Genomic DNA, 24,202 nt, shown 5'->3' with positions numbered 1-24,202 from the left:
AGTGCCAAAAAACTGCAACATAAAAAAATAATCCAAGCAACACCTTCAAGGGCTCCATGCAGAATGTGCTTTTAAGGTTGGAAAAGATTTTATAAAGGGATTCCCATGCTTTGAAATCTCATTTAAAGCACTCTGATTTGTTGACTCGTAAGCAAACTAGTCTGAACTCTCTTTCAACCTCTCTCGAGACTTGCTTGGGAGTTTTTTATAATTCTTTTTCTTATAATTCTTTGGCAGATTATGTCTTGTGCATTATACCAAGATGCATATATATATAGCGATATGAAAAGCACTCCAAGGACTTCATATAAGGTGAAAAAATAAACGTAGCTTTATTCAGCAACAACCAATAGTGATCGACGTTTCAGTCCTATGTCAGGACTTTCATCAGGATGATCCTGATGAAAGTCCTGACATAGGACTGAAACGTCGATCACTATTGGTTGTTGCTGAATGAAGCTAAGTTTATTTTTTCACCTTATATGAAGTCCTTGGAGTGCTTTTCATATAGCTATATTTATTATTATTGCCGACAAGCACCGGGCCATACATTGTTTACTAAACTGGAGTGCAAGCTTTTGGACATTATATATATATATATATATATATATATATATATATATAGTATGCAAACATAATTAGGTGCGTTGTATTGTCAATGGGTTAAAATATTCACATTCTGGGTTCTTTTTTAGGTATAATTCGTGTTTCTTCCCAAATGGACAGAGAAGCTAAAGATCAATATTTTGTCACAATTCAAGCCAAAGACATGGTTGGTAATGATGGGGGCCTATCAACCACAACAACTGTGACAATCACCTTGTCTGATGTTAATGACAATCCACCAAAATTTCAGCAAAGTAGGTAAAAAAATAAAAACACCTAATCATAAACTCCAACATTGTCTCATCATGAATGCATTCATTTATATTTTATATATATATATATATATATATATATATATATATACATATATATATGTGCTAAAGTTCTATTTCTATTTCTAGTTCTATTTCTTCCTTTTTCTTTCTTGACAATATTTATTCACTCATTTTGAGATACATAACATATGTGAAGTTGTACATGAGCTATATTGATTCTATATGTGACTGATACATAGTAAGTTATTGAAAACTTGCACATATGCCTTCTTTTTGGTAGAAGGGGAACATAGACAAGTGCAGAGTGATACAGGTACAGGGACTGGGACTGGGTATAAAAAAAAAAAAAAAGAGAGAGGGGGATAGACCAGAAAAGCTATACATCGGATATGCAAAATGCAGCAAATGGTTCTTCCCCAGAGCAGCAAATATTCTCACAGATTAAGGGAACAATGACATGCTGTTTTTAATTTTACAAGGCTACTTAAAATTATCTAAGAAAAGAAAAAGTTACCTGCGCTCTCTCCTTAATCCCTATGTATATTTAGACAAATGGAGGTAATTTAGTTGCTCCAATGGCCATTGAGGGAATGCCCGCCTGCCAACGTCAAGGCAGACCCCCCTAAGCGGGTCCTAACACTGACCCTTCAGCCTGCTTCCTTGAGCTTCTGGCAAAGATATCTCTAATGAGACAGAGAGGGGTATTTTTTATATACACCCCTATATACTTATTAACCCTTAATAGGGAACACATGGGATGGGCGGCAGCATTATAACAAGGCTGTGTGATACAAAGTAAATACAAATACAAAAAGAGAAGTCCTGCACTCACTCCCATTACTACTGGGCCGGCAGCAAGGACTACAATACACATCAGCCCCAATATATAGTAAAAAACAAAGAAAAGAAAAAGTTACCTGCGCTCTCTCCTTAATCCCTATGTATATTTAGACAAATGGAGGTCATTTAGTTGCTCCAATGGCCATTGGAGGGAATGCCCACCTGCCAACGTCAAGGCATACCCCTCTCTGTCTCATTAGATATATCTTTGCCAGAAGCTCAAGGAAGCAGGCTGAAGGGTCAGTGTTAGGACCCGCTTAGGGGGGGTCTGCCTTGACGTTGGCAGGTGGGCATTCCCTCCAATGGCCATTGGAGCAACTAAATGACCTCCATTTGTCTAAATATACATAGGGATTAAGGAGAGAGCGCAGGTAACTTTTTTCTTTTCTTTGGTTTTTACTATATATTGGGGCTGATGTGTATTGTAGTCCTTGCTGCCGGCCCAGTAGTATTGGGAGTGAGCGCAGGACTTCTCTTTTTGTATTTGTAGTTACTTAAAATGATCTGTCTTATATGGTCATATCGTGTTGAGCCCAACACTATATCACAGTACCCCAATATTGATGGATCTTACACTAATTTAAACATGAGATGAACATGAGATAAACATTCTAACTGCAATACTTAAAGGGACTCTCCAGTGCCAGGAAAACAATCAATTTTCCTGGCACTGCAGGTCTCCTCTCCCTCCCACCTCCCAATCCCTGGTTGCTGAAGGGGTAAAAACCCCTTCAGTCACTTACCTGAGACCCCCACCGATGTCCCTCGACGGTGGATTCAAGTCACCGCCATTACTGCTCTTCATTACGTCGGCCGGTGGGCAGGATTGATCCCGCCCACCGGCCGGGGAGACCTAATGCGCATGCGCGGCAATGCCGCGCATGCGCATTAGAGCTCTCCATAGGAAAGCATTGAACATGCTTTTCAATGCTTTCCTATGGGGAATTGAGCGACACTGGAGGTCCTCACACAGCGTGAGGACGTCCAGCGACACTATAGCACATTTCTGTGCTATGGACCAGGAAGTGCACTCTAGCGGCTGTCTAGCAGACAGCCACTAGAGGTGGAGTTAACCCTGCAAGGTAATTATTGCAGTTTATAAAAAACTGCAATAATTACACTCACAGGGTTAAGGGTAGTGGGAGTTGGCACCCAGACCACTCCAATGGGCAGAAGTGGTCTGGGTGCCTGGAGTGTCCCTTTAAGGATTTTTGTTTGCTGTTCCCTTAATATGTATTTTGTATATATTTTCTTCTTGACAGCAGCACCACTGGTGAGAAATACATGTGTTGAATGTGCACCCAATTCACTTTTTTTTTAAGGACTCAGTATCGCATCTTTATTTTTTTGAATTTGACATTTTTTATTTTTCAAAAGAAGGGGGTACATAAGGTAAAGGGGGTAAGGGGACACAGTAAATTCAATGTATTGCAAGTACAGTGACATTTTACAAAGTATGCAATTTTACATGTTCCACATTTGTTTCTAGCAAACATTCTTAGCTTAGCTATCAGTCAACAAAAGAAGTGTTGCTATGTCTTTTTAATCTAAAAAATGTTCATTAAGTATATCATACACACTCCCTGTTTTCCCTTTCTTCTCTCTTCTGAAACCTATGTTAGTCTTTTAGCTAATGCAAAGTGTCCTGTGGGACTGAGACAGTAAGCATAAGGCTGGTAGCAAGGGTGCCGCTGTATGTCAGTCTGAGAGAGGAAAGTAGGATATACTGAAAACAGAGTCAGATGAGCTACAGGAAATTACATGATGGCAACCAGGAATTAAAATTCACATATTGTTTCTCTACCACTTAAAAATTAATCTACAGTATAATGACCAAAATTAAACATGACAGCAGGGACGAAAACTGAGAAATATAAAAATGTTACCTTTAAATGCATGTTTTAGTGATAACGTTTTGTTTGTCCATTATATCTCTGTTGTCGGTCATGGACCAGAATTGTAACTAGAGAACAATAAACTGAGAAATAACGTGATGACCTCGTTTGTCTTTATTCTTTCAAATGGCACCCATAAAAAAAGGCTAAATAATGTGCAGCACAGATCTCAACATCATTGCTTTTGTGGAGAATTTGAAGTGCTATGGCTCAATCATTACCACAGCGTTGGGGCCTACCACTACTGCACCAATTCATACTTTTAATAAGAGTATATTATTAGTGTCTAGATTATATTTTTAAAGTAAAAAACATCCCTATTTTGTTTGGGTAGTTTTAGTCTAAAATGCTACATTTAGACATCTTGTGTTGTAAAATTATTCTAAACATGAATTTCCTATTTATAAAATTATAGCTTTTATAACAAAAAATAAAATAAAATAAAAAATTAGAATCTGATATACTTTCTTTTTATGTACAGAAATATATGACATGTCAATCATAGAAACAGCTGTGGTTGGAGAAATTGTAGGAACTATTATTGCTGATGATCGTGACATTGGAAAAAATGCAGAAATGATCTACGTTCTTGATGAAAAGGGTGACTTCTCTATGTTTGAAATAATTACTGACGACATAACCCAAGAAGGTATTATTACTTTAAGGAAGGTAATAATACAATGTCATACTGCTTTTTCTCAAGCAATTAAAGATAAATGTGTGATATCTTTTTATCTTGTAAATGTGTATTACTATATTCACATCACTTGTTTTTATATTCTAATGCTTACATTATTATAAACAATATAACAATGTTGTTTATAAATGCACACATAGATTATCCCTTTGACATAAATGCATAGGTATCATACAAACATGTGTCTTATTTACTAGTTTCAAGTTAATTATAAAATTTTACCATTATCATCTTAACATCCAAAACATCCATCTTAAGTTTTAAATAATGTGTTATTAATAGCTCTCAAAGGAGCTTCTTCAAATTGTATTAACTCCTTCATGCCACCACTCATATATTATGTATTGCCAGGGTATGCAGCCATTTAAACATTAGAAAATGAAATGTGTTTATTGTAAATTAATTTCATTTGGAATGACTGATCAGGCAGCAGTGCATTAGCTGGTGGGGAGATCTACAGATCTCCCTGCATGCCCTTGCATGTCTCTCTTTGCTGGTGGGAGCAGCTCTCTGCAGATTCTCCCTCCAGGACAGAGAGGGGCATTCAGGACGAAGGTGCAGACCCCACTAGCAGCCCACGTAGCCACCATGGAGACCTCTGGTTTCATAGGGAATGAACATTAGAGCAGAAAGGGTGGAGCTAAACTAAAAAAAAAATGTGGAGCAATGTGTGTGGACAAAAAAAAATACAGCCTCTCCACGTACAATCTACCTCCCCCAATTCACCCTGACATATCACCCACACACACAGTGCAACACTTACTCCTCACACTCAACATATACACACAATCCATTTCCATTCTATTTCAGGTGTCTCTCCTCCCCCAATCCCACCTTGTGTCTCATCCCCACTGTGATTCTGTGTCTGTATCTGTTAATGTGCATGTGTCTGTGACTCATTGTGTTTCTGTCTATGTTCACGCATGTATCAGAATATGCATGTGTATCTGTGTATCAGAGTATGCATAAGTGGGCATAAATCATGTATATAGATGTGTATGTTAATCAGTGTGTGTATCTGTGTAATTGTATTTGTGTATATTTGTGTATATTTGTGTAAGTGTCCAAATTGGTAACATGGCTACAATGTGAGGGTGAAATTACACACACACACACACACACACACACACTGTTCTGCCACAACATTATAACCACTGGCAAATTAAGTTGAAGTAAATAACATTAATTATACCCTTACAATGACAACTGTCGAGAGGTGGGATATACTAGGCAGCAAGTGAACAGTGTGTTCCTAAATTTCATGTGTTGTAAGCCAGTAAAATAGGCAAATGAAAGAATATGAGTGACTTTAACAAAGGGCCCAATAGTGATGTCTAGATGACTGGGTCTGAGCATCTTCAAAACTGACAGTCTTGTGGGTATTCAAGGTATACAGTGGTTAGTACCTATCAAAACTTTTGCAAGGAAGGACTGAATCAGGGTTATGAGCCCCAAAAGCTGCACGTGGGAAGCGAAGGCTAGCCCCAAAGTTCCAAAGAGCTATTGTAGCTCAAATAGCTGAAAAACTTAGTGCTGACCATGATAGAAAGCTGTCAGAAGACACAGTTTGCTGCTTATGGGGTTGCATATCTGCAGACAAGTCAGAGTACCTATAATGACCGGTGTCCATTGCCTAAAGACCCACAATGGGAGTGTGAGTGTCAGAACTGAAGCATAAAGCAATGGAGCATACAGATACAGAGTCATTCAGACAGACATATATTTCTACAGACAAAAATACAGACTGTCATAAAGACATCCATACAATCATACAGACACTCATACTAGAATGTAAGTTCTTTTGAGCAGGTTACTTTACATTCTCTGTTCCTGTATGCCCAGCTCGTTGCTATCTGTCAATAAAGCTGTGTGTCCAGCTTGTCTGTTAATCCATATATTGTACAGTATTGTGCAATTTATTGGCACCTTATAAATAATAATAATAATAAAAATAATAATAATAATACATTTACAGATACACACAGTTATAGAGACATCCATAGAGACACGCATAGTCAGACACAGATAAGGACACTTATTCAGACATGCATACAGACAGCCATACAGACACACATACAGACAGCCGTACAGAAACACATACAGGCACACATACACATACTCATACAAACACATATACAAAAAGCCATACAGACAGTAATACACACAGAAAGCAGCTTAAAGAAATTATGTGCTATGCATTGCCAGCACGGCTATAGTACACACATATAGAATGGAGGGCCTTATCTGGTGCCATGAAAGGCAGCTTGCGCTAGTTCTACAGAAAGCAACATCTCAGCCTATTCTCTAGTGACGTCATTCATCACTACAGAGTGAGAAGCAAGGAGCTGTGTGTAGAATTCTGTGTGGCTTGGAATTGTGGTGCAGTAGGGGCACCACTGGATGTCCTGTATTGCAGGGGACAACATGACAGGCGGATGTATTTTAGGGGTTCAAGCCCGGTGCCGCCTGTGGGCCCCTGACTTGGAGAAACAAAAGTTAGTGAGGTACCTGCTCAAATAGGCATAACATCTGAAGGAAAAAGTGTCACAGTGTAAATAATATACATTTTAATAAAATGCAGCTCAAACTTGAATGTTTAATGGAACATGCATTGTTATCAGTAACATGCAAACAAAATTAGTCACAAGTTTGGTTTTCACAACCATTATATCTTCAATTTTATTAAGTGGGTTAAGTGTACTTGTGCATACAAAAACATCTCCCTTAAAACATGCAAATCTGTTGTATTTTATTTTTACCCAAAGCACCAGCCTTTACACTTAATTGAGTTTTCTTCAGGGTATAAAGGAGATTGAATTTGTACATGAAGCTATAAAATATGCTTTCACAGCTTTGACCATTCCAATTAAAGCTGAGACCTTAATACAAAGGTAGGTGTTGTGGATTACATCTCCCTGATGCGTGCCAGCATTATGGCTGTAAGAACATTATGACAGGTGTAGTCCACAACATTTGGTGTAGTCTGTCCCAGCCTTAGGTAATTACAAATTCATAATGTCAATTTTGTGTAGCAATGTGTGGCCTTATTTGAAATGAATATATGTAATATTTTTTTTTTTCTTAAATAGGTTATTGATTATGAAACTAAGAGAAGATACAACATCCGAGTAAGAGCTATTAACAAATACATAGATGAACGATTTATAAAGAAAGAACTGTCTCAAGATTATACCACCATAAGGATTAATGTCGAAGATGTTGATGAACCTCCAGTATTTTCCCAACATGAATATTATATGGAAGTCCTTGAAAATGCTTCTGTTGGTTCTTATGTTGATTCTGTGGCTGCAAAAGATCCTGATATTACTCATAATCCCATCAGGTACACTGTCATTACCAAAACATATTTTAAAAAAGCTTGGCACAAGTTAAAATACATTTGCATCTCATAAATACACTCTAGGTACACTCTAATGGGAAATAAGACAAAAAAAGATACCATAGACTATTTTGTACAGATACTACCACAATAAAATAAATAGAACAACTCGCTTATTCCTTGTAACTTGCTATTTTAGCATAAATTGCTCAGAGGAGAAATAAGCAAAAAAAAAAAAAAAAAAAAAACACAAAAAGTAGTGTTCTATGTATATAAACTCATATATGTTAAACAACATATAGCAATAAGAAGGGAAAAAAAACATATAAAAATGCTGATTAGATGCCCTGTTATCGATTGACTGTTTACATTTAAAAACACAAACATCTGCTTATCTCTCATCCAAAATTAAAATTTCATTCTGAAAATAAGTTAATTTAACATATCCATTGATACTGTCATTCGACTCATTTTTCTTCAGATGAAAGGATTTTTGCCAAGCCTGTATATTTCAAACTGTCTTTCATCTAATAGGATATTTATTTCCAATTACTACAAAAGTTATTGATTTTGTACCTAGCAATAAAACAAACAAGTCTATTTACTAATAACAAATGGTAGCTAGTTGATAAAAGACCAATTAGGCTACAGAACATTGCTAATATGCTTGTATTTGTTATCTATTCCTATTTTAGCCAACATTTCAAACATCACCTCAATTCTCTATTAGTGAAAAGGTTCTCCAAAATTATGTATATTGACAATGTAGCAAATTTCAGTCATTCTAAATGTGTTTAGTTGAAGTTTTGAAGAATTAGCAATAACCCCCATTCGTGCTTTAAGATATGAATTTAAATATATATATATTACAATTATGACTGTATTATTATTAAAATTATAGGTATGGCATTTTACAAAAGTATTCCAGATTTTTTGACATTGATGCTCACAATGGATCAATCACTGTTATTAAACCTCTTGATAGAGAGACAACTAAGTGGCATAATATAACAATTGCTGCAACAGAAACAAGTAAGTAAAAAAGTAACATTTGCATTGCACACTATGGCAGCGTAATGAACTAAGTATGCTTTGATCATATTAGTGAGATAAGTATGGTTTGTAATGGCTATATGGTGTGACTGTAAGCATTGAATGATTGCATGCCAGCCTTAAATATTTGTTATTCAAATAACAGTTTATTTAATATTACTAATATTCATTTTTATTTAAAAAAAAAAAAGCAAATAACAAAATATGATCAATGAATGCTGAAGGATAAGCAAGTACCAGTATTTAATTGTATACACACATTTTTATTTCATTCAAAACAAGATTGCTCTTAATCTCTCTATGTATTTTTGCTTTGAGTTTAGAAACTCAGGTATCCAAAATACCAGTGTACATCCATGTCATCGATGTCAATGACCATTCTCCTGAATTCTCAAGAAAATATGACATATATGTTTGTGAAGGTTCAAAGCCAAGACAGGTGAGAGAAAAAAAAACAGCCATTGTTAGAAAGTTTTGTTATTTTTAAATTTAGAGTCTTAAAGTCTCTGCCCAGAGCAAGTAATTTTTCTTCAAAGGGAAAAAAGGAATTATTAAGGTTATTTGTCTGGGGGTGTTTTCAAGAAAATACATTTGTGTTTCCCCCACAAAGAGTTTCCTTATGTGACCTATATCTCACATACCCCAAAGACTCATCACAGATTCATACATCCTGCTTGGGGTAGAAGTCAGCCTGCTCACTGTAACTAAAAACTAACACGCTATGTCTATCCAGTCACTAGAAAGGTCCCATCCCATGTTGAAGGTCTGTAAATGAACAGGGGGGAAATGGGTACTGACACAGGTCCTCCCATGCCAAAACCTATGGCCAGCAGGTGGGGTATTACAAGTAAATATTTTTAAGGTGACCACCATTTTTCTCAAACCCTTGGCTAGCATATGGGGGGTCTGCAAATACGGGGGAACTTGCTAAAGTTCCTCTGGCTCCCTAATGAGTGTCATTAAAGTAAAACAATAATAGGGGTACATCCTATTCTTCCCCAAGCTCCACTCATGGGCAAAAGGTAGGAGCCTATGTAGTAGTCAATGGGTGGTTGTTCACCCCCCCATAGGTTTTGGGTAAGTGGGGATTAAATGTGATATGGACCCATGGGCATGTCATTGTTTACTCCCTATGTTAGGGCCTATCTTACCCTGTTACTACTCCACCCAGTTGCTAAGGATCCCCAAGCCCCTAGCCACACTCTCCAATAAAAATAATAAAAAAACTGCCCTACCTACCTCTTTCTCCATAATAGTGAGGGAAGGAAAAAAAATCAAATTTTCCTTGAGAAGTTTTTTTCTTCTAAAGTCTACTTTTCTTTAGTTCCAAATAAAGTCAAATAAAAATCGATTACATCTCAACACTACTAATAAAAGTCTAAAAAGGTGAAACAATAAAACCATGCCACAACAATAATAAATCCAGAGAGATCTACTGAGATTTCAACGCAATGGAAAGTCTTTAATCCCTTAAGGACCGGACTGTTTTTGCGATGTTGTACATTTGCGACCAGGCATCTTTTTACACTTTTGTGGTGTTTGTGTATAGCTGTAATTTTCCGCTCTCTCCTTTACTGTTCCCATACAAATTATATATTGTTTTTTTCAGGACAAAAGGGTCTTTCTTTACATACAATTATTTATATAATCCCATGTAATTTAATTTTAAAAAAATGAAAAAATATGATGAAAAATTGAAAAAAATACATGTTTTTTGACTTTTATGTGAAAAATCTTTTACTCATCTACAAAAGCGAATGAAAAAAACTGCTAAATAGATTAAAAATTTTGTCCTGAGTTTAAAAATACCCAGTGTTTACATGCTTTTTGCAATTTTTTTGCATGTTATAGGGCTATAAGTACAAGTAGGATATTGCGGTTTCAAAACATAAATTTTTAAAATGTATCAATAGTGACATTGTAACACTATTCAATATAGGGTATGTCCAGACTTTTTTAGTAGCCACTTAGTCGCAAACACTGGCCAAAGTTAGCGTTCATATTTGTTTGTGTGTGAAAAAAGTAAAAAACTAAATTGAACGCTAATTTTGGCCAGTGTTTGTGACTAAGTGGTTACTAAAAAAGACTGGACATACCCCATTTGCAATGCCTTGGGTTGTCTTCTTTTGTAAATGGTATGCCATCATGGGGGTAATTCTCATTCCTGGGCTACCATACGCTCTCAAAGGCAACGTAACCAATCTGGCCATTTTCAATGTAAAAATATTTGACCCATATATTTGACCCGTAACTTTCAAAAACGCTATAAAACCTGTACATGGGGGGTACTGTTCTACTCAGGAGACTTTGCTGAACACAAATATTAGTGTTTCAAAACTGGAAAATGTATCACAACAATTATATCATCAGTAAAAGTGCTGTTTGTGTGTGAAAAATGCAAAAGTCACTTTCACTGACAATATCATCGCTGTGATATGTTTTACTGTTTTGAATCACTAATATTTGTGTTCAGCGAAGTCTCCCGAGTAAAACAGTAGCCCCCATGTACAGGTTTTAGGGTGTCGTAGAACGTTACAGGGTAAAATACAGTGATAGCAAATTAAATTCTCTGGACTTTCGGCCTGGGTTGGCAGGCGGGTCCCTTAAATTGCAATCAATAAAATAACTTAATTATGTAAAAATATTACATAAATACGCACGTAGAATTTAAATATATATGCATATTTATATATTTGAAGTCTACGTGTATATTTATATAATTATTTATGTAATTTTGTATATGGACATATGTATAGTTCGTATTCTTTTTATTTATTTATATATACATAGATATATATACAATGTCATTCTAAGTGTATTTTGATATAAATATATATATATATTAATATCAAAATACAGTTAGAATAAAATTTCGTATAGATATATAATTTTTTTAAAAAATTGTATTATTATTTTTACATGTTTAATTTAATTTAAATTACTTATTATTTGTATTTTATAATAATATATATATATATATATATACAATGTAGCGGAGAGCTGATATCCCCCAGTTATTCTCCACTGAAGATCCCAGGAAGGCTCAGGAACAAGGCAATAGTAAATCCACAGGCAGAGTTTCCAGCAGGCAAAATAACACAGCAAGATCCCCACAGCAATCCCAATAACTGGACGACACACAGTTTCAGGAACAGAACTGCTGGCTGGTACATCCAGCCTGCCTTTTATTACAAAGGTACACATACAGGCCACACCCAGGGGGAGGCATAAACCAACCAGTAGTATCATGGGTGCAACCCACACATCCCCTCCCCTTAGTGTGACACATAATCCCATTATTATACAGTTTCAAACATAGCTTTTACCCAATATCTATAACTTCTACACTATTAGTGCTACAAACATAAAACATGCATTTTCGTAATCAGCAGACTTCAATTAGTAATACTACCAAAAATCGTCCCAATCCCTCCAGTAGATCAAAAGTTAGCTGGAGGTCCCTTTATGACCGACCGCAAGCACATTTTCCTGCCCAAAACAGTTCCATAGATTTGAGCTGTGCGGTCGGTCAATTTCTGGCATAAAAACGTCTAAGTCCCGTTCAAAGTGTGGCCGGTACTTCGACGTTAGTCGAAGTGTCGAAGTGGAGTCGATGGTACGGGTCAGCGATGTTCGGAGTTAAAATGGCCGCCGCCACGTGGCCCTTTGTTCAATGCCGTGCACTTCGACGACTTCAACCGCTTCGACGATTACTTTGGCACTTCGACGGTATCCGAAGTGCCCATTTGAAGTAGCAACACTGCCCTGAGGTAATCCAAGGGCCAGGCACAGTATTTGTCTTTAGGGCCAAGGTAGGGTAGATGAGGGCAATCAACAATACAGGAAGGACAGCCACAATAGGGTTCCGCTACATACAATATATATAGTTATTATATATATTATATATATACGTGTGTAATTTAATTATAATTGTATTTTTATATTAATATATTTACATATTAACATAAAAATACACTTAGTATGACACACTTAGTATATAGGTATAATATTTGTCTATATATCATATATATATATATACACATATATAATAAGACACATGGACACCTATTGTGACCATGTGGTCGCCCTGTTGGGCGATCACATGGCCCCAGGGGTCCTAATCCGCCATGGGGAGACTGTCTGGGCTGCAGGCAGTCTCCCCACAACGGGAGCACCACCGATCGCCGCCGGGGGAACGACGGCGATCCGGTAAGTACATTGGACGGTTAGGACGGTTCAGGACCGTCACCGGTCGGCAACGCAAAAATGCCGATGACGGTCCTGAACCGTCCTCCGTCCTTAAGGGGTTAAGAGACTTTTCCTCCTAAAGCTCAATCTGCATGTAGCCTCTGCAAGGCTCACATCAATTTTCAGTGTGGTTTTATTTTTCTTGTTTTCATCTTTTTTGAGATTTGGGTCTTTTTTTTTTTGAATAGTATTGGTGGGATATAGTGGATTTTTATTTTGATTTTTTGTGGACAAGAGAAAAGTAGACTTTAAAGGAAACAAGACTTCTGAAGGTAAGTCAAATTTGTTCTTGTTATAGATATTCAATTTATTTCCCCCTGATTATTATAAGGGTGATTAAAGTAGGTAGGGTAATTTTGTATTGGGGTGGTTAAGGGCTGGAGGCACCCTATCCTCTAGATGTATGATAGTGGGAGAGATTGGCTCTAGCTTTGTGGGGCATTTCTACTCCCCTTATCACATTTACTGCCCCCACCCCAAACTCATGGATGGGTTTGGGGGTTAGGGTTGACCCTCTATAGTTTGTACACAGGGTTATTCACTAAAGTCCAAATGGCCCAGTACAGAATGGGGGACGCATACAAGACCATTCAGACTGAAAATCAGGACATTGTTCACATTAATTTGCAATTCAGTTGCTACATGGGCCTAAATTTAGTCCAGATTTCAGCTGAACTGAACACCACCACAGGGCTACAATCCAGTACTGAATGCTTTAAATCCTGGACCGTATACTTCACATCCGGGCCCACATGCTTTAAACTCAGGACTGGATTGAACATAAAAATGTATACTATTTGCCTGCTGGCAGAGCAAGCAGCCAGCAGGAAAATAGTTAAGTAATCCTCAGCAGTGCAAAGGGTTAATTATGTGGGGCAGGACAGCAGTTGTTAGCCAGACATCACATTAAATAGTTAAAAAAAGAACACCAGGGGAGTCAAAAAGACATAAGGATTTCCTCTCTTTAACCCCTTCCCGCCGGATGACGGACCCGGTCCGTCATGGCAGGGAACCAGTTAGCGCTGAATGATGGACCGGGTCAGTCATGCGGTAAAACTATCACCAGATCGCTGTGATTGCGGCGATCGCGGGGTTAATGCGCCTCCGGTCTGCCTCTGTATTAGGCTGTCAGAGCGAGCACATGTGCTGCAGGGACTCACGATCCGCCTCCCTGCTCTTCCATGTTCTGTGTGAAGTGCAGGGAGACTGAACACTGCTGATCTGCTTCCCCTGTAAAAAAAAATCTTAGTTTAAAATCCCACCCCACTTTACCCATTTTAAATAAAAATGAACGCCTTCCATGCCAATTGATCACTTAATACAGTGATGAATTGGCAGGGACTACATTTTACTGTGATCTAATTTTTTTTTAACTAATTAATTAATTTAAATATATTAAAATAATATATTTAGCAAGCTGGGGTGGGTGGATGTTAGTGGGGAATTAGGGAATTTGGTGTTAGGCTAGCTAGGGGTTAACGTTAAAAGTTTTAAAAAAAAGTTTTAAAAAGCAGGACTTCTCTTTTTGTATTTGTATTTACTTAAAATGATCTGTCTTATATGGTCATATCGTGTTGAGCCCACCACTATATCACAGTACCCCAATATTGATGGATCTTACACTAATTTAAACATGAGATGAACATGAGATAAACATTCTAACTGCAATACTTAAAGGGACTCTCCAGTGCCAGGAAAACTTGAACTTGAAAGTTAAAAAAAATAATAAGCAAAAAAAAGTTTAAAAACTAGTTTTAAAAAGTAAAAAAATACATTTAAAAATGCTCATTACCGGGGGGCGGGGCCTGGCCGCCGAGCTGGGTGGACGTGGGGTGCCTCGGCTCCCTGACAAACCCGCAATAACCGGCATAAAAATGCCCCTCGCCTGGAAAACTCTCAGCTGCCGTGAGAGGGCAAAGGGGACCCGACCAATAACCTTTGTGGTAAGTATCAGCCCCCGCTCCACTGGCAATGCGGTCTGGTGGGCGAGTGGGATTGCGGCCTGCTGTGAGACCCTGGTGGGAGAAGCGGCCGATCTCCCATACATGGTCCGGCGGGACCTCCTGCCGCCTGCTAAGGGCCCCGTTACCCCCCCCGTGGGCCGGGGGGCTTTTCCCAGACCCCACTGGGGATGCATATAGGCTGCAGGAGGCAGGGCATATAGGCTGCAGGAGGAATGACCGGGGACAACATGGTGAAAACTAAGATGGCTGCCGCGCTCATTGTGAGACGGAGAAGTGAGGAGGAAGTACCAAAGCAATGGCAGACAGTCAGAGGGCTCCTGCAACCCACAGGTTAACTGTATAAGGGGTATACTCCACAAGCAAGCCTCAGCATTGTAACACTCACTCCAACAGAGGCATCACCTCTCATTAACACCAGTGGATACAAGGTGACTATTTCTGGACCCTAACACTGCCTGAGTACAAGGGGACAACGAGAATGGGGAACAAGCTTAACTCCACTCCTGACTGTCAAGCCCCCGCACACTGAAACAACCAGCTACAAGCACAGATTTAGCACAGCTGCAAGAGGGATCAAGCGGCCTCTAACCACATATGCCTAAAGTTATAACAGACTTTGGTGTACCTCTTAATCTAGCACCTCATCTACAATTTTAATGTGTGTCTTTTATAGCGGACTTTGCTCCTGCAGAAAGTAATTAAAATGTCTGAGCATGCACGTGTGCATGCACGTGTGTCCGACGTTCTGCTGCTCCCTGGTGGTTAAACTTAATTCAGCTTATAGAAATCTGTTCTTGATGATGACCTTAGCTTCTGATTTAATGGCAAAAATAAGCTCACTGTTTTGTTTCTCACACATATGCCTAGCACAAATGCCGATTTAGACAGGTCCAGCATCAACTATCTCGCTGTATTTTATTTAACTTCACGCTAACGATATAACTGTTTAGCCAAGCTTGCTAAAAATATAAAAATGTGCAGACTCTGCCACTGTTTAACCAATGTATATCTTGCAATACGCTGTTGTGGCGTCTGTTGATTCCTTGTACCCACCTGCACAACAAAAAAAAAGAATTAAAAAAAAAAACGCTCATTACCACTACACCTGGAACAAACTAGAGAAAACATTATCCCACGCTAAGGTTCAAAATATGCCATTTGCATTACCCCAGGGGTAACAGTCATAGCACACATACAATTTGCAAAATATACTGTGCAAACTCACTTTGTGGGTCAAAAAGGCAGAAAAAATGCTTATTACCACTACACTTGGTACAAGCTAGCGGAAAAATAATCCCACGCTAAGGTTCAAAATATGCCTTTTAAAATACCCTGGGATGTCTTCTTTAAGAAATGGTATGCCTTATGGGGTAGTTGGATTATATAGCCTGCTAAAATACTCTAAAATGGGACATGGACACAGCATAAAAATTTTAAGTTTGAAAAAACTGGAATGACTGTCTCAAATGTGCCCCTTCCATGTCCACATATACCTGGCAAAGGTACATATGGGGGTATTGCTGTACTCAGACGATATAGCTGAGAAACATATGAAGTAGTATACAGTTGTAGCATGCATAAGGTTTGCAAAATCTACTGTGCAAACTCACTTTGTGTGTCAAAAAGGCAGAGAAAATGCTTATTACCACTACACTTGGTACAAGCTGGCAGAAAAGGTTAAAAATATGCCTTTTGACATGCCCTGGAATGTCTTCTTTAAGAAATGATATGCCTTTATGGTGTAGTTGTAATATGTAGCCTGCTCAAGTGCTCTAAAGTGGGACATGGACGCATCAAAACCCTCCATGAAAATTCACTCTTAAAAACTTGAACTTGTCACGTCTCTTATACAGCACTGTAACTTCACAAAATAGTGTCTAGGTCATACATTGTTTTACTCAGAAGATGTAACTGAGCATAATTTGGGGATTTTTATGACAATGGTACATATTAAGTGTAAGAAATACTCATCAAAAATGCAACATATATGTAAAAATTTCATTTCCCCCCTCACACACAAACATTGACATAAATTGGTGAAAAAATGGTGACATGTTAAGGCGCAATATACATCATATAATATAGCCTGGGGTGTCTGCTTTATCAAATGGAAGTCCTTTGTGGGGTTATTTGAATAGTCACACTGCTATTATACCCTAAAATGAGACATAGGCCCGTCAAATCCATCTACGAAAATTCTAATTATAGAAACTGAAATAGCCTTGTCTCTTATATGGCACTGTAGCTTTACAGAAAAGTGGCAAAGGCATACAATGGGGGTATCGTTATACTCAGCAGATGTAGCTGAACACAATATGGGGTTCTGTGCGGGAATAGCACACACCAGCTTTACGAAATACACATTACAAAAATGTTATATATGTATATGCCAAAATAAAGAAAAAACACAATTTTACTCCAATATTTAGCAGAGATTGTCGATGAAATGGCTACGTCAAAAGTGTCAAACTAACCTTAGGTAAATAGCCTGTGAGGGGATAGTTGTTGGATTCAGCGCTCAGTGACCAGTAGGTATAGGGATGGTAAAATTATAAAAGGCCGCAACCTAAGAGTATGATGTTCCCTCACAAACCATCAAAGGAGTACAGATGTAAAAACAGAAAATGATAGGTCGTGCCACACAAATAATATGGTATATTAACAAACAATTAAAAAACAATGATTACTTACATAAAACATATAAGGGAGAACAGAGTCCTGAGTAAAATAATATGGATAAAATAGAAATAGTCCAAGTTGATTGAATAAGTATATTGAATTTTATGGGTTCTGAGATAATCCAATGTCCTGATGACGTGGAGGCATGTAAATGAGAGACAAATATAATAGTGTAAAACTGCAGACCAAAGGCAGAGTATGAAAGCGGTGATAGCTACTCCTACTCACCTAGTTGAGAGCTAAAGTCAGCTCAGGTGTAAACCGCATTCAGTGGCGTTGATCCCCCACTGGTAGGATATCGGTGTTAGTATATAGGCAAAGATCCTCAATATGTGAAAGAGAAAGAGGAAAAACCCAATAGTGCTCTCTGTATACAATGGGGGTTGGTGGTATAAAAGGTATAATACTCACATGCGAGTGAGCAGCATATGCTGCTCACTTTAAGAGCGTGGGTGGTATAATCCTTACCTAGGATTCTTGGGTGAGTGGAAATTCTAGAGTATAGAATGACCAGGTATAAAAAAAAAATAACATAAAAAAGGTATATGGTATAGATATGTTATTGAGCCAATATTCCTTTAATGAAGCAAATTAAAAAGAGTAAAAATCAACCAAAACGCGTTTCACTACACAGTGCTTTCTCAAATGACAATTAAAACATAACCTGGTACAATGGTTGTATATATAAGCATTTACAAACAACAAATTATTCAAATTCTAGCGCCAAAATGACGTCACATTTTCATAAAAACGTAAACATTAAAACAGAGCTAGGTTAATATGAGGGTGATAAGATAGTTATACAGAATATAAATATATAATTTATTAAGTAAAACGAGTGTTGTAAGACTTTAAAACAGAACATATATTTTATAAATACTAAAGGGGGCGGTCACGTGGTGCGCAATTGGGGTATAATGTGCTTATCCACGTGATCCGCCGAAAGGGCTCATGAGGACTGTATGCTCCCACAAACTAGGTATCGGCGTAAATGCCGAGGGCTCTCCTTATCCGTATACAGGGGGTGGAGCATACCACAAGGTGGGCGCGGCACGCATGCGCACCTTAAACCAAATTAATTCTGGGGGATGTAGTAAGAAAGGGATAGTGAAGATCGGTTTAGATTCAATAAAAAAGTCCATACGAACAGAAAAAAAAAGAGGCATTGTTAAACAAATCTAGAGAATGTGCGGTGATACAATTGCATATTATATTAGATTGTGGTATGGGACACAATTGGATATTACCATACAGATACAGTAGGATAAAAATAACATACTCAAATAATAGCATAAGTGTGTGCAAAATATGCAAATGTAAAATGCAAATATATATAGCTGCCATTGAAAGGAGGCAGTATACATGAGTAAAAATAAGGGAAACCAATCTACTTTTCTTATCGGAGAAGGGAGAGGGGGAGAGGAACATATATGAGAACAGAGTCTAAATTAACAACAATATATAGCATACCTTTAGGGTGTAGAAGTGGGATATTTTCTTGTAGTGTTTTTAGCCCTTAGATGGTAGAATTTCCATCTTGGGAGAATAGAAAAGGAGACGTGAATAATACCCCAGGGAAGAGGAAAAATAAATTAAAAATGATTTAAAAATTAAAAAATATAATTAAAATCTAAATATATCAAGAAAACAAAATGAAAAAGACAAGATAAAAATGTCAATAGCAGATAAAAATTACTAATGATAAGAAAATGCTATAAAAATCGCAGATTAAAAATTGTTATAGGAAATTAAAAAGGTCAAATTCGGGATTAAGACCATCTGGAGAGAGAGTTTTCAACTCAAAAACCCCAAACAATTCTCTCTTACCTAGGATTTCACCTCTCCAGGGAATGTTGCAGTGTTCAATCCCAATAAATTTGAGTAATTTCGGGTCTTTGTTATGTTTTAAAAATGTTTGGACACAGTGATTATCATATCCTTTGGTAATGTTTCGGCAATGCTCTGCGAGTCTTATTTTTAGACATCTTTTAGTCATGCCAATGTATTGGTACCCACAGGGGCACTCTAACAGATTATATTTTTGGAGTTGCAACCAATAAAATCTTTAATTGGATAAGAATTACCAGTATTTGCGGAGGAAAATTGGGTTGTTTTAGATTTGATAGTGGGATCTGTGTATTTGCACACAACACATCTGTTACACTTAAAAAAGCCTTTAGGTTTTGATAAAAAAAAAAAAAAAAACTTGCAGTGTTAATTTTGGTTCTAGTGTAATTTTTGGTGAGGATACTTTTAAAGCTGGGAGCTCCTCTAAATATAATGTGTTTTTTTTCTGGAATTTGGTCCTTAAGGAGATCATCTTGTTTGAGGATATGCCAGTGTTTATTTGTTATTCTCTTCATAATTTTATTTTTACTGTTATAATCTAAAATAATAGGTAGAGTCTTTGTCTTTATCTTTGTTGTTTTTATATTCTAGCAGATCTTTCCTCTCTTTAGTGCTTACCATATTAAAAGCTGCATCTAATTTATCTGAAGAGTAGTTCTTCTCAATAAACTTATTTTTTAGTGAGGTAGATTGTGTAATACAATCATTTGTTTGGGAGCAGTTACGATGGAGACGGAGAAATTGGCTTTTGGGGATACCGTCTAGCCAGGGCTTATGGTGGCAACTGGACTGGTCAATTATAGTGTTCATACAGACCTTTTTAAAGAAAGTTTTTGTCTGGATAGCTCCATCTTTAATAAAAATGTTAAGATCTAAAAACTGAACTGAAACCTTACTATACTCTGAAGTTAAAATAATACCTTTATCATTGTCATTAAGATAATTTAAAAACTCTTCAAGAGTAGATTCTGGATCTTGCCAAATAAAAAACAGATCATCACTATACCGAAAATAGGAAACCAGATTTGCCCATCAGCCATGAGCTCCCCAAATGGCCGTGGACTCCCAATCGGCCATGAAGAGGTTGACATAGCTGGGGGGCAAACCTGGTTCCCATAGCTGTGCCCTGTACTTTGGTTATAAAAAGAATCTAAAAACCAAAAGTAGTTGTTTGTTAAAATAATCCTTATGCCTTCTAAAATAAAGAGGATTTGACACTCTGGGATTGTGTTTTCATTTTTTAATTTTTTTTTCGACTGCTGAGCATCCTAAATTATGTGGTATAAAAGTATATAAGATCTCATATGTTTGACAGAGGATTGGAATAAAATGTTGATATATTCTGAGAGGTTAGCTAAAACTGAGCCAATACCAGACACTATTGGTCTCCCAGGAGGTTCCTTTTCATTCTTGTGTAATTTGGGTAAAAAGTACAGCACTGGGATTTTGGGATAGGTGATATTAAGATATTCAAATTCTTGTTTGTTTATGATTCCGAAATTGAGGCCTTTTTTGAGGAATTCTTGTAATTTGGCTTTTATCTTAAGGGTGGGGTCCTGGGATAGTTTCTCGTACACTTCTATATCTCCGAGTTGGCGAATAGCCTCTTTAATGTACATATCTTTTGGTAAAATGACTAAGCCGCCTCCTTTGTCAGCAGGTTTTATAATAATGTCCTCGTCTTTTTGTAGTTCTTTTAAGGCTTTCCATTCTAACTGTGCTAAGTTATGATGCTCGTGTTTGTTGCATTTGATCTTTTCGGAATCTCTTAAAACGAGTTTTTCAAAAAACCTCAATAGGACCTGATTTGAAGTTAGAGGGGTATGTACTAATTTTTTTAATTGGTACATATGACGGAAGCATTAGAATTGTTGTCTGGATCGTGATTTTGTGTTGCTGGATATGAATCAGTGGAGGTAGTTGTGTTGTGGGTAAAAAATCTTTTAATAGTAGCTTTCCTTACAAATTTTTAATATCTAAAAACGCCTGGAAAGGTATAAATGGATTGGTGGGGGCATATTTAAGGCCTTTACTTAAAACCAAAATTTGGCCAGATGTAAGGGCTTTCTGGGAGAGGTTAAGATGCCTAGATCCTTCTAATTAATATCAGTTATTGTCTTTCTGTTCTTTCTCTTTTGTAGTCTTTTGTAGTCTACAATTTCTCCTTCCTCTATACTCAGACTTTTTTTCTTGCCCTGGGAAGGTACGGAGTTTGTATATGTGGAAGGTTGTGTGTGCGAATATCTAAATAATTATCTTCATTCTCTATTTCTGAGTAGTGATGTCCCGAACGGTTCGCTGGCGAAAAGTTCCTGGCGAACATAGCGTGTTCGCGTTCGCCACGGACGGCGAACAAATGCAATGTTCGGTCCGCCCCCTATTTTTATTTTTTTATTTTTTTGTGGTCTTTCAGCCAAATTTACTAATATTAAGTACAAATTACTTAGTATTAGTAAATTGTGCCCCTACTCGCAATACCATCCAATCACAGTGCTCTGTGTCATTTTACACAGCATGGGAAAGTTCTCTGGAATTTTCCCACGCTGTGTAAAATGACAAAGAGCACTGTGATTGGATGGATTTCAAGCCATCCAATCACAGTGCTCTGTGTCATTTTACACAGCGTGGGAAAGTTCTTTGGAATTTTCCCACGCTGTGTAAAATGACAAAGAGCACTCTGATTGGCTTAAACCAGCCAATCAGAGTGTTCTTAGCCTAATTGCAGGGCGTGGCAAGGCTTTATAAGGTTATTATATATAGGTTATTCCTATAGTCTTGTTTATGTATTTTTTTATTTTGATATGTTTTGTGTCTGTTTCAACTTTTTCTATTTTACTTTGGATAAGTACAGAGTTTTGTTTGTAAGTTTAAGTTTCCATACAGGGTAAGAGTTTGTCTTTTATTTAATTAATTGCAATGTCTAGGATGGAAAGCTTTTTGCTTTTTTTATGATATGATGAAATAGCCTGTGATGTCTACTTTATACAAATATATACTTTTGTGTGGCAATTTTTTTTTCTGTGATGGCTACTAAACCTACAAGACAAACATACCAAAATTTTTGCAAACTGAAATTTTATTTTAGTCCTTGTATTTTGTGACCTGTAACTTTCAAAATAAGCTGAAATCCTATACATATGATGTACTCTATAAATCAAGACGCATAAATTAATTTATTTTGAATTACTTTTTCTAAGCTGGACATATTATGCACACACTATTGTTGCCAAAACTGTGAAAAAAAATTATTTTTGTTTTTTCTCTTCAAGCTTTTGGCATTTTTTTTTATAATTAATGAGAATGTATCTATGTATATGTGACATCAAATTAAAGCCCTGTTTGCCCTCTAAAAAACAATGTATAATATGTGTTGGTGCAATAAATGACAGAGATGCAAATTGCGTTTGAACACAAAACACAAAAATGCAAAAATGGCTTGTGTCCTAAAGCGTAAGACAAGCTTCTGAAGCTGTGTCCTTAAGGGGTTAAAGAAATGTACCTGTCTTTCTTTATTTATTTTAAAGTCCTTATCCAATCCCTGAGGTTGGAGGTAGGGGTGAGACTATGTGTTGCTTCCCCTTATTTGAAAGGTCCATCCCCATTGGATGGTCTTTATTGCAACTGGGTACCAATGGCTACCCATTGCTTGTTTTTAGGTTTTAGACCTTGTATATGTAATATTGAGGTCCTATTTATCCCCATAAGGCGTTTTTTTTATCTTGTGTATTCATTTTTTACAAAAAAAATTTCATGCTGTGGCTAGCAAGCAAGTGCTGGCCAGTGGCCACATAATTAACCCTTGCACTGCCAAGGATTTTTTTTTACTTTTCAGAAAATTCATAAAGCACCGTTTTTTAAAAATTCAGGACTAAATAAATCCTGTAGGATGCACATTCACAAATACGCGTTTACTTTTTGCAATATCCAGTGTTTAGCGAATAATTCTGATAGGATTCAGACTTATTCGGGTTTACCACATTCATATTGCAATTAGCTGTGGGAGATATGACCCAATTGCAATTTCAGAAAGAATACAGTCATTTTGGCTAAATTTTGTCCATCCAGTCAAAATCTGGTATTTAGTGAATTACCCTGTCAGTGTATATGAGTTGCACTGCAACAACATTTGATTACTCACAACAAACATCGGATCTTCTTGCATTCTTGTTCTATATTAATACACAATGATGCCATGGAATCATATATCTGCTGTCATCATTTTCTTCTGAATTCCAAATTTAAACCAGCTGATTACTACCTAAATAAAACTACATTTAATTCATGATATTGCCTGTGTATGTTTTCCTATTCTTAACTCGGTAATCATTCATAACTGCTTTTTGTTTGTTGCTATGCTAATCTTGGTTCTCCTGACCAATGTCAATACATTGCCTGCATGGCCTCATTTGCGAGTTTATAGAGCCATTAACTTGTGGTTCTCTGACTTACACCTTTGCCTGGATATTCTTAGCTGATCCATTATATTAGATAAGCTACAACGTGAGGTAACTGCTATTTTTCAAACACGTACCAACATAAGAAGTGCTTTGAGAGTGATTTTGAGATCAGCTTGCTAGTAATTAAGGGCTGATATGGATTAATTTATTCTAGATGGCTATTTCAAATTATACAGATTGGTAGCAAAGTCACTCAACAGTTAGTGGAGTTAAATTGCTCTGATCTGCAAAAGTACCTAATGGACATGGTCTTCTGGGGATTTAATCGTATCAAAACTACTGCAAAACAATTTTATAGTA

General features: G+C 37.1%; 1 protein-coding gene across 1 annotated transcript in view; it reads left to right on the top strand.

The window, feature by feature from the left end:
- Nucleotides 1-24,202, top strand: part of LOC134608627 (cadherin-19-like) — a 207,801-nt gene that overhangs the window by 112,820 nt on the left and 70,779 nt on the right. The window contains exons 5-9 of the mRNA XM_063451610.1: nt 696-860; nt 4,098-4,285; nt 7,403-7,656; nt 8,555-8,685; nt 9,030-9,145. Of these exons, the coding sequence (XP_063307680.1) occupies nt 696-860; nt 4,098-4,285; nt 7,403-7,656; nt 8,555-8,685; nt 9,030-9,145 (854 nt within the window). The remainder of the gene's footprint in view (nt 1-695; nt 861-4,097; nt 4,286-7,402; nt 7,657-8,554; nt 8,686-9,029; nt 9,146-24,202) is intronic.

The sequence above is a fragment of the Pelobates fuscus genome, chromosome 4 (genome assembly GCF_036172605.1).
Source record: "Pelobates fuscus isolate aPelFus1 chromosome 4, aPelFus1.pri, whole genome shotgun sequence".
Taxonomy (NCBI): Eukaryota; Metazoa; Chordata; class Amphibia; order Anura; family Pelobatidae; genus Pelobates; species Pelobates fuscus.
The sequence above is the reverse complement of the archived record's forward strand: the minus strand, read 5'-3'. Positions and strand labels throughout refer to the sequence as shown.